This window comes from Kogia breviceps, chromosome 8, assembly GCF_026419965.1.
Source record: "Kogia breviceps isolate mKogBre1 chromosome 8, mKogBre1 haplotype 1, whole genome shotgun sequence".
Classification (NCBI taxonomy): Eukaryota; Metazoa; Chordata; class Mammalia; order Artiodactyla; family Physeteridae; genus Kogia; species Kogia breviceps.
Genome location: NC_081317.1, coordinates 90,469,732 through 90,483,523, shown reverse-complemented (window position 1 = coordinate 90,483,523; position 13,792 = coordinate 90,469,732). Strand labels below are relative to the sequence as shown.

Genomic DNA, 13,792 nt, shown 5'->3' with positions numbered 1-13,792 from the left:
ACTGAGGAACTGCCTGCACAATCCACAGACCTGTGAGGGAGGGCTCACCTGAGAAGGCATCTGGGGGTGTGAGCTTGTCAGCTGCATCATAGTATTCCTCATCCGAACTGCCATCCTCCAAGGCCAGCGGCAGGCACGGGGCCAGCACTTGCAGCGTGGAGCTGGGCTGGGCCTCAGGCCCACCCTGCTGGGCCCAGGCTGCCAGGCCCCGACCCTGCCGGGAAGCTGTGCTGTCCGAGCTGTCGCTCAGGTGGCTGGCGGGGGAGACATTGGCGCACAGGTTGTAGTAGTCAATCTGGCTGCCCTCGTACATCCTGGGGTCCAGCCTGACCATGCTCAGTTCTGGTCCCCAGCTGAAGGTCTCAGGAGCGGGACTCTCAGAAAACTCTGTCTTCTGGCACTCAGGGTTGGCTCTGTGAGCCAGGTCCAGGAGACAGAGAAAGCCACTGGTTTCGATCCTCCTTCTCTCCTCTTGGCTGTCAGAATCAAGATTCTCTGGGAAGCCTACTGAGCCCAGGTGGAAGAAGCCGGACCTACTGGAGGAGCAGGCGTCCACATCATCCTCTTCCAAGGCATCCATGGACTCACTTGAGCCACTGGTCCTGCAGCCTCGGCTCTCAGTGTTGGCCGAGTCCGATGCCTCAGACTCAGCACTGTCTGTTTTGCTGCTGGCCCCGCAGGTGCTTGGGCTTTTCCCAGCCACCTCAGGCGTGGAGCTGTCCCCAGCAGGCTGCTCCTCTTCTACAAGTGGTCTGCAGGGGCCCAGCTTCAGCAGGTGTCTGTCAGAGAGGGGCTCCAACACACAGTCCATTTCAGAGGACTCCTCGGAGTCACTGCATGCCCTGGATTCGTAGCCTGCAACACAGGAGACACCACGGGTTACAAAACAGCATTTGGGGGCTTCCCTGGTGGCACAGTGGTTGAGAATCTGCCTGCCAATGCAGGGGACACCGGTTTGAGCCCTGGTCTGGGAAGATCCCACATGCCGCGGAGCAACTAGGCCCGTGAGCCACAACTACTGAGCTTGCGCGTCTGGAGCCTGTGCTCCGCAAAAACAGAGGCTGCAACAGTGAGAGGCCCGTGTACCGCGATGAAGAGTGGCCCCCGCTCGCTGCAACTAGAGAAAGCCCTCGCACAGAAACGAAGACCCAACACAGCCAAAAATAAATGAATAAATAAAATTTAAAAAGAAAAAAAGAAAAAAAAAAAAACCAGGGGCTTCCCTGGTGGCGCAGTGGTTGGGAGTCCGCCTGCCGATGCAGGGGACGCAGGTTTGTGCCCCGGTCCGGGAGGATCCCACGTGCCACGGAGCAACTAAGCCTGTGCTCCATGGCCGCTGGGCCTGCGCGTCCGGAGCCTGTGCTCCACAATGGGAGAGGCCACAAAAAACAAAAAACAGCATTGGGGGACAGGCAGATGCTTATCTGGCCTCCCGCCCCCTCTGCCTTCCCTCCCAGTTTCCAGATGAGAGGACTGAGGTTCAGAAGGGTGACAGGCCCAGATCATGCTATACTGACTGACACAGGGTCCATGGGACTCCAAATTCCATGTTCTCCCCACAGTGTCAAGTCTTCTTTCCCACATCTATCTGAACAACCACTAAAGGAGACAGGATTACCTCCATCTCCAAGGAGATCTATCTGTCCATGGAAACATCTGGGTATTTAGTTGGTTTCCTAAGCCCCTCCTAAAACTCTCAGCTCTGTCCTGACTGGGCATCAAAATCAGATAGGGAATCGTATTAAAAAAATCAAAACAGAACAGATCCTTGGACCTAGCCCTGATGAACTGAGTCTGATATCTAGGGAGTGGGGCCCAAGAATCTATATTTTAGCAACTTTATGGGGGGTTCTGAGGCTGCTAGGCTGGCACCATTCTGAAGCCTGGCCTAGGGACCTACTGGTGCCACAGGGCTTTTAGGAAAGTGAAAAGTCATCCACTGCTGGTACTTGGGAGGGATTTATGGTGAGAGTGTTGGGGGGTCATTAAGCCAGGTCTCCAATTTCTCATGCACCATAAGCCTCCAGGTGTGATCCTTCTAAACTTCTCTCTGATCACATTACACTCTATTTAAACCCTCTTTTGGTTTCTCTTATCTACAGGGAAGCACCTAAGCTCTCCTACTAAGGTTGGGGCCTCTCACAGGATGGCCCAGATCCCCTCAGCAGCCTGGTCACCCTCTAACAGGATGGCCCATACCCATCCTCAGCAACTTTGTCACCCTGTCACAGTGCGGCCCCCACCCCTTCTCAGCAGCCTGGTCACCCACCACAGCCTTCCCATGCTCCAGCCACTACAGGGAGCTTCTCACACATCACGACCTTACCCTTCGTGTCATGCCTCCATTGTGTCCCCTCTGCTTCAAAGGATCTCTCCTCCCTTCTTGGCCTGGTTAACTCCACCATGTTCTTCATGACCTCTTTCAAATACCTCCTGCTCTGGAGGCCTCCAGTGACCACTGCCGCCTGCCTGCACCCCCAGCAGGCCTCCACAACAGCACCACTCCATGGGGTGCTGTCTCCCTGACCATATTCAGAAGTATCATCCCTTGTTCATAAATTGTGTGAAAGACAAAGGTAACAAGCACACAAAATCTTCACTTCCTAATTATTTTACTTTAGTCTCATCCAATATCTATGATTACTTATGCCTATTTTATCCACATGGAGGAAATGCCACATAACGGTGCGCAACTGAGCACCCCTCCCCACCTTCACGTTCAGTGACAGCACATCGGGGGCTTGAAATTAGTCACGGTGGGAGTGTTTATGCCGTGGAAATGGGCAATTGCTTCAAATTAGAATTCTGTTTTGTTTTGTTTTTTCCCTGCAGAGACAGTTGTTAAACATTTATCAGCAAACCACCGGGAAAATGCTGCATCAATAGTGCTGAAGCACCAAGGGAGGAAAGGGTGGGTGAGATGAATTGTGAGATTGGGATTGACATATATACAGTAACTAATATGTATAAAATAGATAACTAATAAGAACCTGCCGTATAGCACAGGGAACTCCACTTCGCTGCACGGTAGAAACTAACACAACATTGTAAAACAGCTATACCCCAATTAAAAAAAAAAAATAGCGCTGAAGCAAAAGCCTGGTAGAAACTGGGAGTTGGCCTGGGAAAATGTTCATCTCATCTGGCCTCCCCTACTTCATTCCTTACATCATATGATTTTCCCTTCTATCTCCAGGTACCCCCTTCTTCTAAACATGTGAGGTTGAGAATTTTTATTATAATTCAAGAGAATGCAAAAGAGTACCCAGGAATGGGATGAGAAGCTAGGTCAGCTGTACTTTCTGAACAAATAAGTGACATCTTGTTTTACTGGCAAAGAAAGATAAAATACAGTGGATCTTAGAGATGATTTTAGAAAATACTACAGGGAATCAGAGACCTTCCATAGCCTTCTTTGGCTTTAGGGGACTCTCAGGTACAAAGAAAGCTTCTCTATTTAGGATTTTGGAAAGATCAACTGCTTACTTCCACTTGAGTGGGAGCCTCAGCTCCATTCAATGCACCACCTCCTTTTAGGCTGCCCTGACCTACAAGGCAGTGAAATGGGCCTGTCCTTACTGGAGCAAGCCTCAGCACCTCACCTTCTTCAGCGGATACCCGGTGCACCTGTTGTTTGTTTCCCGGCCAGAGGAAAACGGAGGTAACTGGGTCGACATATAGCCTGTAGTACCCAGCAATCAGGCAGGCTAGGTCTTTTGCACTGTTGGATTCCAGCAGCAAAGTCAGAACCTTTGAAGGTAAAGAGAGCTCTTATGCTTATAAAGGGCTAAGGGATGGTCTGAAGACTGGCAACAAGGCCATGTGGCGCCAGTGAGAGATTCCAACTAAATCCAGCCATGGTCCACAGGCAGGCCCCCTGGTGTCCCATTTTCTCATCTATAAGACCTGAAATGAGTGTGCACACGTGTGCACACCCACGACCACACATGCATGCACACACAGTCACACATGCACAGTGGGTTCCTCCCATCCAATCTCCACAATGTCTCCTGTCCCTCTATCCCAACCACAGCCCCCTATCCCAACCACCCTACCCTGTTCATTCATACCATGGGGCCCCTTCAAGACCTGACCTAGAAAAGGAAAAGGAGCAGGAGCGAGTAGAGAAGGAGGAGAGGGGGATAAGAAGAATGAAGCACCATCCCTGAGCTTGTTGGGATTAAATCAAAGGAAGGCAGGATAACTGTAAGACCTTCCAGAGAGGCTCAGGAAGTACCCCACACCATTTACCCATTTTAACTGCTGCCACCCAAAATCTTGGGCAGCCATTCTGGTCCCATGCATGTAATAAAACCCTCTGGTGCTCCCATCTAAGTTTCTGAACCCATCAGGAAAGTACATGGTCCAGCTCAGTTTATATAAAAAATCTTTTAGGACCTGTCCAGGAAAATGCACCCTGTTCATCACTTTCCCTTTGATGGGACAGGATGGACAATGCCACCTCTTAAGCAAATATTGGACATTAGACTTTCTTAAAATCCAAACTCATATAAACTACCCTTGAATAGTTAGCCCCAGATTCCAGAAGCTGGACTTAAAAATCTCTTCCCCATGTATTACCTTGATGTCCTGAAGATGCACTTTGACCATGCTCACTTTCTCAGACTCTTCTGTCAGCTCTACACGACTGATGTTTGCAAACTCTGCCAACGTGGACGTGATGTTGAGTTTGCTGTTGATAATGTGGCTAATGCCATACTTGGCTCCAACTAGAAGGGCAATGTAGGATTCTCTATCCTGTAACTGCAGAAGGGGAGAAAGGGAATTAGTTTCCATTCACAAGCTAGTGAAAAAATACATTATACATGTAGGACATGATACCTCTCTCTGCAAACCCCTTGATTCTTATTTCAGATCCTCACCACCTCTCCCCTAGACTACCAAGTTAGGTGATAGCCTCACCTGGGCCCCATCTACAGAAAAATTAACTATAAATTTATCTCCCATAATACACTTCACAATAGAGAATCAAACCACAGGACTTTGACCTGTTCCATAAACACAACCATACACTTTCACACCTATGTACCTATATTCATGCTGTGCCCTCCTCTTGGAATCCCTTGCCTGTCATCACTACCTACTGAAATCCTGACCCCTCTTTAAAAGCTTCCATCAAAACCTACTGCCTACAGAAAACATTGGCCTGACCTGCTCCTCAAACCACAACAGTCCTTTTCCTCTGTGTTGTTTTCACACCATATCCTCTGCACTTCTCTGATAGCACTGAGGCAAGACTTCTTACTGTAATTTTTTGTATTTAAGTCATATTCCATGCTAAGGTCCCTGACAACAGAGTCTGCATGTATCTACATTTGTAACCCGCAGTGCCCAGCAAGCACCCTAAGCCAGTTCAGCGTGGTTGTTTTCTTCTCCCACTACCAGCTCTTTCCTTAGACAGGAAAGGTAAAGAGGAGCTGGGGACGGGACCTAGACAGTTGGCAGAGGGCAGGTTTAGCCCTTGGGAAAAGTGGGTAGTTTTTCTTGTACTTTCAAGTTTCCTTGCTGTGATCTAGTCTCTCTTCTACCATTTAGTCCTCTACTTGTACAAAGACTCAATCTACTTTTCCCTTCCTCTGACTATCTGATGCTCTTCCTTTCTCTCAAAACACTGATTCTCTTTTTCCATTTACATTGTTAGGTCAGCGGTCTGATTAAATTGACCCATCACTGCGGTAAATGACTGAGAGGCACACCAAATCCACTGAAAGGAGTTTTGCTATTATAATATATATATATATATATATATATATATATATATATATATATATATATATATATATATATATAAACTGGTAAATTGTCTGGCTTTGTGCTGGAGAGTTCTGGGGCTGACTGAGTGGTGAGGGAGAGTTCCCTTAGGCCACACCCCCCATCACTGACTGCAGCAAAGCACATAGCTCTAGGCCTAGGCTCCAAAAAGCAGGCCAGGAGAGGAATGGGTAACACAGCAGGGGGCTCTTTTGCTTCTCTTTTCCCTTCTCACCCTTCCACCCCTCACTTCTTCCCTTCTTCTGAACAATCGGGGCCCCAGCATGGCAGTCAGTCTAACATTCTTATCTTTCCTTCGTGATTTCCATTTTTTCCTCTTTACCTTCATATACCCAAAGCTCCAGGGTAAACTTCTTACAGTACCCTACCCTCAGAACGCCTTTCCTCTGTACTGAAATCTGGCCAAATCCAGCCTTCTTGCCTTTCCTTAACCCCTTCTTCCCCACTCAACCTGAAGCTAGCAGGGGTGGCCTGTGTCATCAAACCCCACAGCTATGGTCCTGTGCCTCTTGTGGCTTTGCTCTGTCTTGTTGGGTGCCTTGCTCTATCATTTTAGGGTGGGAATCACATCTCATTCAGCTCTGCCTCCCTCAGCATCTGTCAGAGGGCTGGCTCTAAGCAATGGCTTGATAGACACTCCCCAATGGCGTAATATTTAGTTTCCCAAACAAATTCTAGTCCATGACCCAGTCCTCAGGAATTTTAGGCTAAAAGATACACTGATCTTCAGGGAACCTCTTGCATCCTTTATAAGCAAAAGGACCCCACAGTTCTTTAATACATACCATTAAAGTAGCATTAAAGATTTTCCCACCGTATGTCTTGAGTTCCCCAAGGATCTGTAGATAATTTAAACGTAGCTGGGCAGCAGAAATAACTTGCTTAAGTAAGGAAAAAAGAAAATGAAAAAGACTGTTGAAGTCAGAGTTTTCATTTGCCTAAAATGCAGTCAATGTTGAAAATTCTTTCCCTGAGGTTTCACAACAGACAGCTGTGTGATCGACAGGGGCCATGGCTACATTACCTTCTGTCTGGGTTCCAGCAAATTCTGGTTCCTCTTCATGTGGAAGCTAATGGCTTTTTTGATGTCTTTTCCTTTCATGTTTCGTAGCAAAGTTGGAGATATAAAGTTCTCTATTCCCCAATCCTTCCTGCCACAAGACATTGGAGACAAGGAGGCCCATTTTTACAGTGTACTTGACTCTAATGAAGAGCATAATTATATTTGATTCAGTACTTAGTGTTCTAAGAATACTGTAATTATGAGCTTCTTTCTCAGCAGAAGATATATATGGCTGGTTTTGTGGAGTGTATGTAAATATATACATGAAGAGTGTGTGTGTGTTTGTGTAATTATCTATCTATCTATCTATCCATCGATTCAAACACACACACACTCCACAAAAACCAGCCATTCAGGAATTAAACACCATGATCATTCTAGCAGATCAATACTCATCACACCTGTATAGCACACTCTCATGGGGCAACACATAGTACCTGTGAATCCCTGAGGCCATGCCTCAGAATGATGCCAGCTTAACAGCCTCAAAACCTCCCAACAAATTCATTAAAAATACAGATTCTCAGGTACCACTCCCTAGAGATTTGACCTAGTATATCAGGGGTAAGGCCAAGGATCTGTTTTATTTTTTTTTAATATAATTCTCCATCCGATTTTGATGCTCAGGCAAGAGGTTAGCAAATCGGGGTGACACCACACAGAGCGAGGTGAAATCTAAAGCTGAGAATCAGGAGGTATCAGAACCTCAGGATTTGAAACCACCCTAATAGGAATCTAATGTAACATGATTGGTTCACACCAAATGAATTTTCAAGGCATTCCTGCCCTCAGAAGAGCTTTATGCTGAAGTTGTCAACTGATTTCCCGAGACATCCTCCTAGGAACTGGGAAATTACAAAGGGATCCTGTGTCATTCCATCTGGAGTTGGTTTCTGCCCCAGAGGGAGCAGCCAGGTTCTGATATCTGGGGAAGCCAGGCTGGGTTGGACAGGGTGGAGAGGGAAATGAATGGGAAGACAACAGACAGATGGGTAGGTGGGTGACTATCAGCTTTCTGTGAATCTGGCCATCCTGGCCCAGGGCCAGCCAAGTTACAAATGCAACACAGCTGCTGCTGGCGGGACACAGAAGTCCCCTGCCACTCACTCTATGTATTTCAAAGAGATCTTCTGCGGCTGGGCACAGGCGTAGATCCGCTCCTGGATGTGCAGGGCCGCGAGCCGGAGCGCAGAGCTGCATTTCATTTCCATGGCAAAGCGCTCCTGGAGCACATCGCTGCAGCTCTAGGAGAGATTAGATCAGAGGAACTGGGAAACAAAAACAGATTGTGTTCCTTGTTCTCTCAGGTGAAAGGCAGCTTTGAGACCTGGCTCTGCCAATTCTGGGCTGTGTGACCTTGGTTACTTGACTAAGACTATCTGCACACTGGTACTTCCCCTTGATAAATGAGGATAGTCACATCTACCTTATATGGCTTCTCTGAGGTTTAAATTAGATAGTGCATTTGAAAGCAGGTATAGGGATGCTGTGTTATTCAAATATAAAGTACTGCTGTTGTTGTTGTTATTTGCTGCCACCATTTTTATAAGACTTTGGGCAAGTCAATACACCTAGTTATCTCATCTGTAAAATGGTGATGTCTCCCAAATGATTTTTTCATCAGAATAAAAATGACAAAATAAACCTCACCTAAGGAAGTAGAGCAGGTGGAACACCAGGCTAGGAGATCAAGGAACCCATTTTTGGCTCCACCACCAAATGGGTGACCCAGGCAAATTATATGACCTTTCCAAGACTCAGTTTCATCATTTCTGAAGTAAGGCTCTGAAGCACTAATGCCCCTTTTAGCAATAAAAACTGTAACTCTAAAGATCTTAAGTGGTATTAGAAAATGTATCATCTACATTGAGGACTAAGCCTTAATTTCATTAATATATTGCAAATCTCCTAACATAGCAACTCAGTGACATAAAAAGGAATGCTGAGGGATAATCAGGCCCACTCTCCCTCAGATAAAGATAATCTCTACCAGGGAGCTGCTTAATTGCCTTGAGCTCATGTTCAAAATAACCCAGTGTGCCGCCTTCGAGAACAACCACTGTTATTTTAGGAAGGGCAGACCGGGTCACCTGCAGATAGAGGTATTCAAAGGCTACTGGGTCTTCTTTCAGGAGGTCCAGGGGGTCCTTGGGAACAAAACACACCCTGAAGAGGCAGCGGTAATCATGTGACTCTTCCCTTTGTACCACCTGGGATGCGTAAGAGAGACACGATTCATCTTCTGCTTCTGTTCTCACAGTTATTCCACAAAACAACTTTAAAAAAAGACAATGAAAGACAGTCCCCAGAGATTTCAGTTTTAGTGCTTCCCAAGTCAGTGCAGACCTTTGCTGCCGATTTAACTTTCCCAAGGGTATATAATGTAAAAGGCTCAAAAGAGCAAAGTTTCCCACTGATCCCATCAACCCCTTTCCAGAAGAAATCTCTGCATCCGGTTTCTTATATACTGTTCCAGAGACAGTCTATGTGTATATATGCTCCTATAAATATACATTCTTTTCTTTTCCACAAATAATAGTATATTATACATTATATATATACATATCTATGTGTGTGTATATATGTGTGTGTGTGTATATATATCTCTCTCTCTCCTGTACTTCTTTTTCACTTCAATGATCTTAGTGATTTAACTTGATTTTTTTTTCCAATGTTAATGGAACAGAAGTGATTTTAAAAAAAGTTTGTAAGCAGCATTATTAGAAGATGAGTGACCATGGTAGGAATTCATCTGCAGTGAAGAATGCTCAGAGCAGCTTCCATGAGCTCATGCCTTGCTCATGCTGTTTCTCTTCTTAGAAATTATGGAACTGACCTGTGTTTGGCTTTAAAAAGCTGCTATGACAAATCACTGAGTGGCTGAAAGATTGAGTGGTACAGGTGGACTGACTGTGTTAGCCCTGTCCTGCTGTCAAGGACGAGCTCAGAGGGCAAGTCTCACAAAAAGAGCTTAGACACAGCAACAGATGCTTCCCTGACATCTCAAAGGCAGCAGGTTCAGAGGAAGGTCATCAGTATTGGAAGCAAAAGATAGAGCTCTATTGGCTGTGTTACCCTGAGTAAGTCACCTTACTTCTCTAAGCCTCTGTCTTTTTGTCTGCAAAATGGGGGCCTGCCTACCTCATACAAAAACCAGGCTGAGTGAGCTCTGTGCCTTCTGGGCACAAGAAAGCGCATCAAACCTGCAGGTGCACTCAGCCCTATACCCAAAGGTTCTGGCTGAGGCGTGCAGCTTGCCCAGCCCAGATCTCCTCACCAGGAGCAGGAGCAGGTGGTACCTGCTGGATGAGCTCCTCCTCGTGCAGCAGGTGCAGCCGTGAGATGTTGTACTGCTCCTCCAGGGCCAGCGCAAAGTACTCCATACTTCGGATCGACAGCTTCTCCTTCACCGTGAGGATGATATCCTGCAGGCACAGAGACATAAGGCTCACCAAGGAACAGGCCAGCCCTCACGTTCAGGCACAGAGTAGGGAGGACTCCCTCCACTTTCCCTCTGCTCCTTGGTGCAGCTGGGGAGAGAAAGGCCTACACTGACTGGGTCCACTGCCAACGCAGGCAGCCAAATCTTGACGGGCCACATGTGGGACTTCTCATTGCCCCTTAAGGTCCTACACCCACTGCTCCCCTTCCCTCAAGGCTCCAGCACCACCCATATGGCCACCCTCTCTTGCTTTACTCGACAGGCTGAAGCTATCCTTTGGGGCCTTATGCCTCTCTTCAAGATCTCCAGATTCATCCTTTCTCTGGAATCTGCCTCATCAACTGCTTACCAGACAGAATCACACCACCTACTCTCTATGCAGCTACGGGAAATCAACCTGATGCTTCTGAACCTGTTTCTTCCTATGAAATGGAGGAGAAGGATGCCTATTTAGGGGGCTGATGGGATGACATGATAATTAATACTGTGCCACCAGAGTTGCCATGCCACATTTTCCTCAGTCACTACAGTGGCCCCTTGTCATCACAAGGTCTTTGCTGCCTCAGGGCATTCACAATGCTCTTCCCTCTGCCTGGCCTACTTCTCCCACACTCTTCACAAGGCTGTTTCTTTCTCTTCAGAGAAAACTCCTCTGGTCTCTGTGGCTAAGTGTGATTACCCCTGTTATTCTCTGTCCCAGGTCCTGTTGATTTCCTTCCTCACTACTGGGTATGATTTTCTTCAACGACAGCTCTGTTCTCTAGCAATAGATAAGACAGTACAGTAGAGTTAAGTGAATGGGCTCTAGACCTAGACTTCCACTCACTAGCTGTGTGTCTCTGGATAAAGTGCTAACTCTCTCTATGCCTCAATGTTTTCATCTCTAAGATGGTCATAATATTCACACCTCTCTCAGGGGTTGTGTGAGGTAAATTAATTTCCCCATATATGGCATTTAGAATCACACCTGGCAGATGGCAAGTGTTCAATACATGCTAGCTGCTGCTATTTGTTTTTTTTGCTTATTGTCATTTACCCCGCTGGATGCTAACCTTCCCCAGAATGTGAACCTTGCTTGTCTTGTGCTCCACTATATCCCCAAAGCTTGGCACTCAGTGATGCTCAATAAACTTTCACTCAGTGAATAAATAATCATCACAGACTCATCATAGATGTCCTGCCAGAATCTCAGATTTAGTAAGTGCCACACCATCAGGTGCTACCTGCTCCTCACAACTCCCAATTCTGAATCCTCTTCCCACTTGCTCCATCGCCCTCCATAACTGACCAGTGACTAAGTCCTGAAGGGTCTATCTGCTTCTGTAACTCAACAACATTAATTCAGTGCCTACTGTGAGCTGGCCATGATGGAGAGCCCCTCACTTGACTCTGTCCCCTCTCTCCATTCTCCATTTGGCTTGAGTTCACACATTTCTCCTGGCTTTGTTGAGTGGTGCCCTAAGGACCCCACACCGCTACCCATCCGACCTCCACCTTGCATCTAGCACAGGGGTTGGCAAACCATCACCTGTGGGCCAAATCTGGTCCACTGCTTGTTTTTGTAATTAAAGTCATATGGGAACACAGCCATGCCCATTCTCTACAATGGCAGAGTTGAGTAACCATGACAGAAGCCCCAAGGCCTGCAAAACCTAGAATATTATCTGCCTCTTTACAGAACAAGTTTGCTGACCCCTGATCTACAGAAACTTGTCTAAGCCTTGTACTTCTCATGCTTTTCCTGGCTCAAGAATATTCAGTGGTCCCCATGGCCCACTAGCCCAAATCCAAACTCCTTAGCTTAATATTCAAGGCTCTCAAGTATCAGGTGCCAGCCCACTTCTCCGACTTTATCTTCTGCTGCTTCTTCCAATGCACCCTGCTCACAGCCCCATACACTTGCCAAACTTGCCCATCACCGGATCTTTGTTGGTGTCATTCCACATGCCCGGGAAGCTGTCTTCACCTACCACTCCTGACCCATTCCTGTCCATTTTTCCAAATCAGCCTCATAGGCCATCACATCCTGGGGGCCTCTCCTTGCCACCCAGCTGGAAGCTCTCTCCTCCTAGAGCTCACACCACACCATTTTCACATCCCAATTTCATGGTTCTGAGCACACTGTACCCACAACAGTCTCCTTGTGAAATAACCCCAGGTCTCATCTCCTCACCCCAGCCCCACCCCAAGACTCTAGGCTCCCTAAGGAAGTGACCTGGGATAACTTATTTCTGTATCATCAACAGCTTTGCCGGCACACACACAAGAATCACTAAATGTTCACTGGGTCAAACGACATGTTATTTTCCTTGATTTAGAGAAAGAGGTTTTCTAATGTAAGAAATTTGCTTCTCTTGATAAGGGAGTGGGGAAGAGAAGTCACTGACGAACTGACAGTGGTTTTTCCCTTTTTTTACCCATTTGGGGATTTGTTTATATACCCCCCTCTTCCTCTGTCATAAAGAGCTAAAAGACTTGCTTTTTAAAAATTTGGCTGCTACAGGTAAGTAAAATTAACCAGTATTATACCAGCTAACTCCTTGCCCATTTCTCCAACTCCATCTGTCATCTTGGCTTTAATTCCCCTGCGGTATGTGTAAATCATCTCAAAGTCTTTTTGGCCACCAAAGAGGGACTCACTTTAAATAAATCATCCCCTCCATTCCAATGCACGTTGCTCAAAGATGACAGAAATAGACACCTTGTCTAATGCATTTGCACAACTTTCATGCAGAATGGCAGCGTGGCCACCTCCAGTGCAGGGTTCAGAGACAACAGACCAAGTTGGAAGCCAGTTAGGAGCTAGCTGACCTTGACAAGTTTGGGATCTCTTGGGCCAGTGTTCTCATCTGAAAAGTAGGTTAATAATTGTCACTTTACAAGGTTACTGGGGGCATTAAGTGAGATAGTGCACGAGGGAGTACCCAGGGAAGTGCCAGACATGTAGTGAACACTGAACAAATCCATTCCCCCCTCCCTTCCTCCTTTGCGTTTGAGCTTCCCAGAGTCAGACAGGCTTTCTCCAGCTTCTCCTCAGTCACACCAGGATAAGAATGGGACAGGGCATTTGGGGCAGCCCTAGGAACTGCCAAAGGGAGGTGCCAGGGAACACTGGTGTGTGTGTGTGTGCATTGAGTATGCACGTGTGCACTCAAGTGCATGTGCATATGTGTGTGTGTGTGTGTGTGTGTGTATCTTGGCTACTGTCCGGTACCTATAGCTGCACCTGCCTACCTGAACCTGCTCTTCCCCCAGTATCAGGAGAGCTGGGCTCAGTGTTGACACTTACATGATTTTTAATGTTTGAACAACTCCTTTCTTTGCTTCTTCCCTGGTGCCTCCCTCTAACACTATTTGCTTCTTTATTCAGAAACTATAGTCCCATCCCTTATTGTCTATGGATAAAATCCAAACTCCGTTGCCTGCCATTTGAGGCCGTCCCCAGCCAGCCTGTGCCGTCTCCCACTCTTCCCACGAGAAAATGGCCTGTGTTC

The 13,792-nt window shown here is 46.9% G+C and overlaps 1 protein-coding gene across 5 annotated transcripts in view; it reads right to left on the bottom strand.

Moving 5' to 3' along the window:
* FRMPD1 (FERM and PDZ domain containing 1) overlaps positions 1-13,792 on the bottom strand; it is an 85,274-nt gene that overhangs the window by 5,303 nt on the left and 66,179 nt on the right. For 4 of the 5 annotated variants that reach the window (XM_067039737.1, XM_059073287.2, XM_067039736.1 and 1 more), the window contains 8 exons: positions 10,156-10,281; positions 8,947-9,066; positions 7,964-8,100; positions 6,818-6,944; positions 6,579-6,674; positions 4,582-4,764; positions 3,603-3,750; positions 49-855 (listed from right to left, as the gene is read on the bottom strand). In XM_067039737.1, coding sequence (XP_066895838.1) covers positions 49-855; positions 3,603-3,750; positions 4,582-4,764; positions 6,579-6,674; positions 6,818-6,944; positions 7,964-8,100; positions 8,947-9,066; positions 10,156-10,281 — 1,744 coding nt within the window. The remainder of the gene's footprint in view (positions 1-48; positions 856-3,602; positions 3,751-4,581; positions 4,765-6,578; positions 6,675-6,817; positions 6,945-7,963; positions 8,101-8,946; positions 9,067-10,155; positions 10,282-13,792) is intronic. The other variant, XM_067039734.1, reaches the window with a different exon arrangement.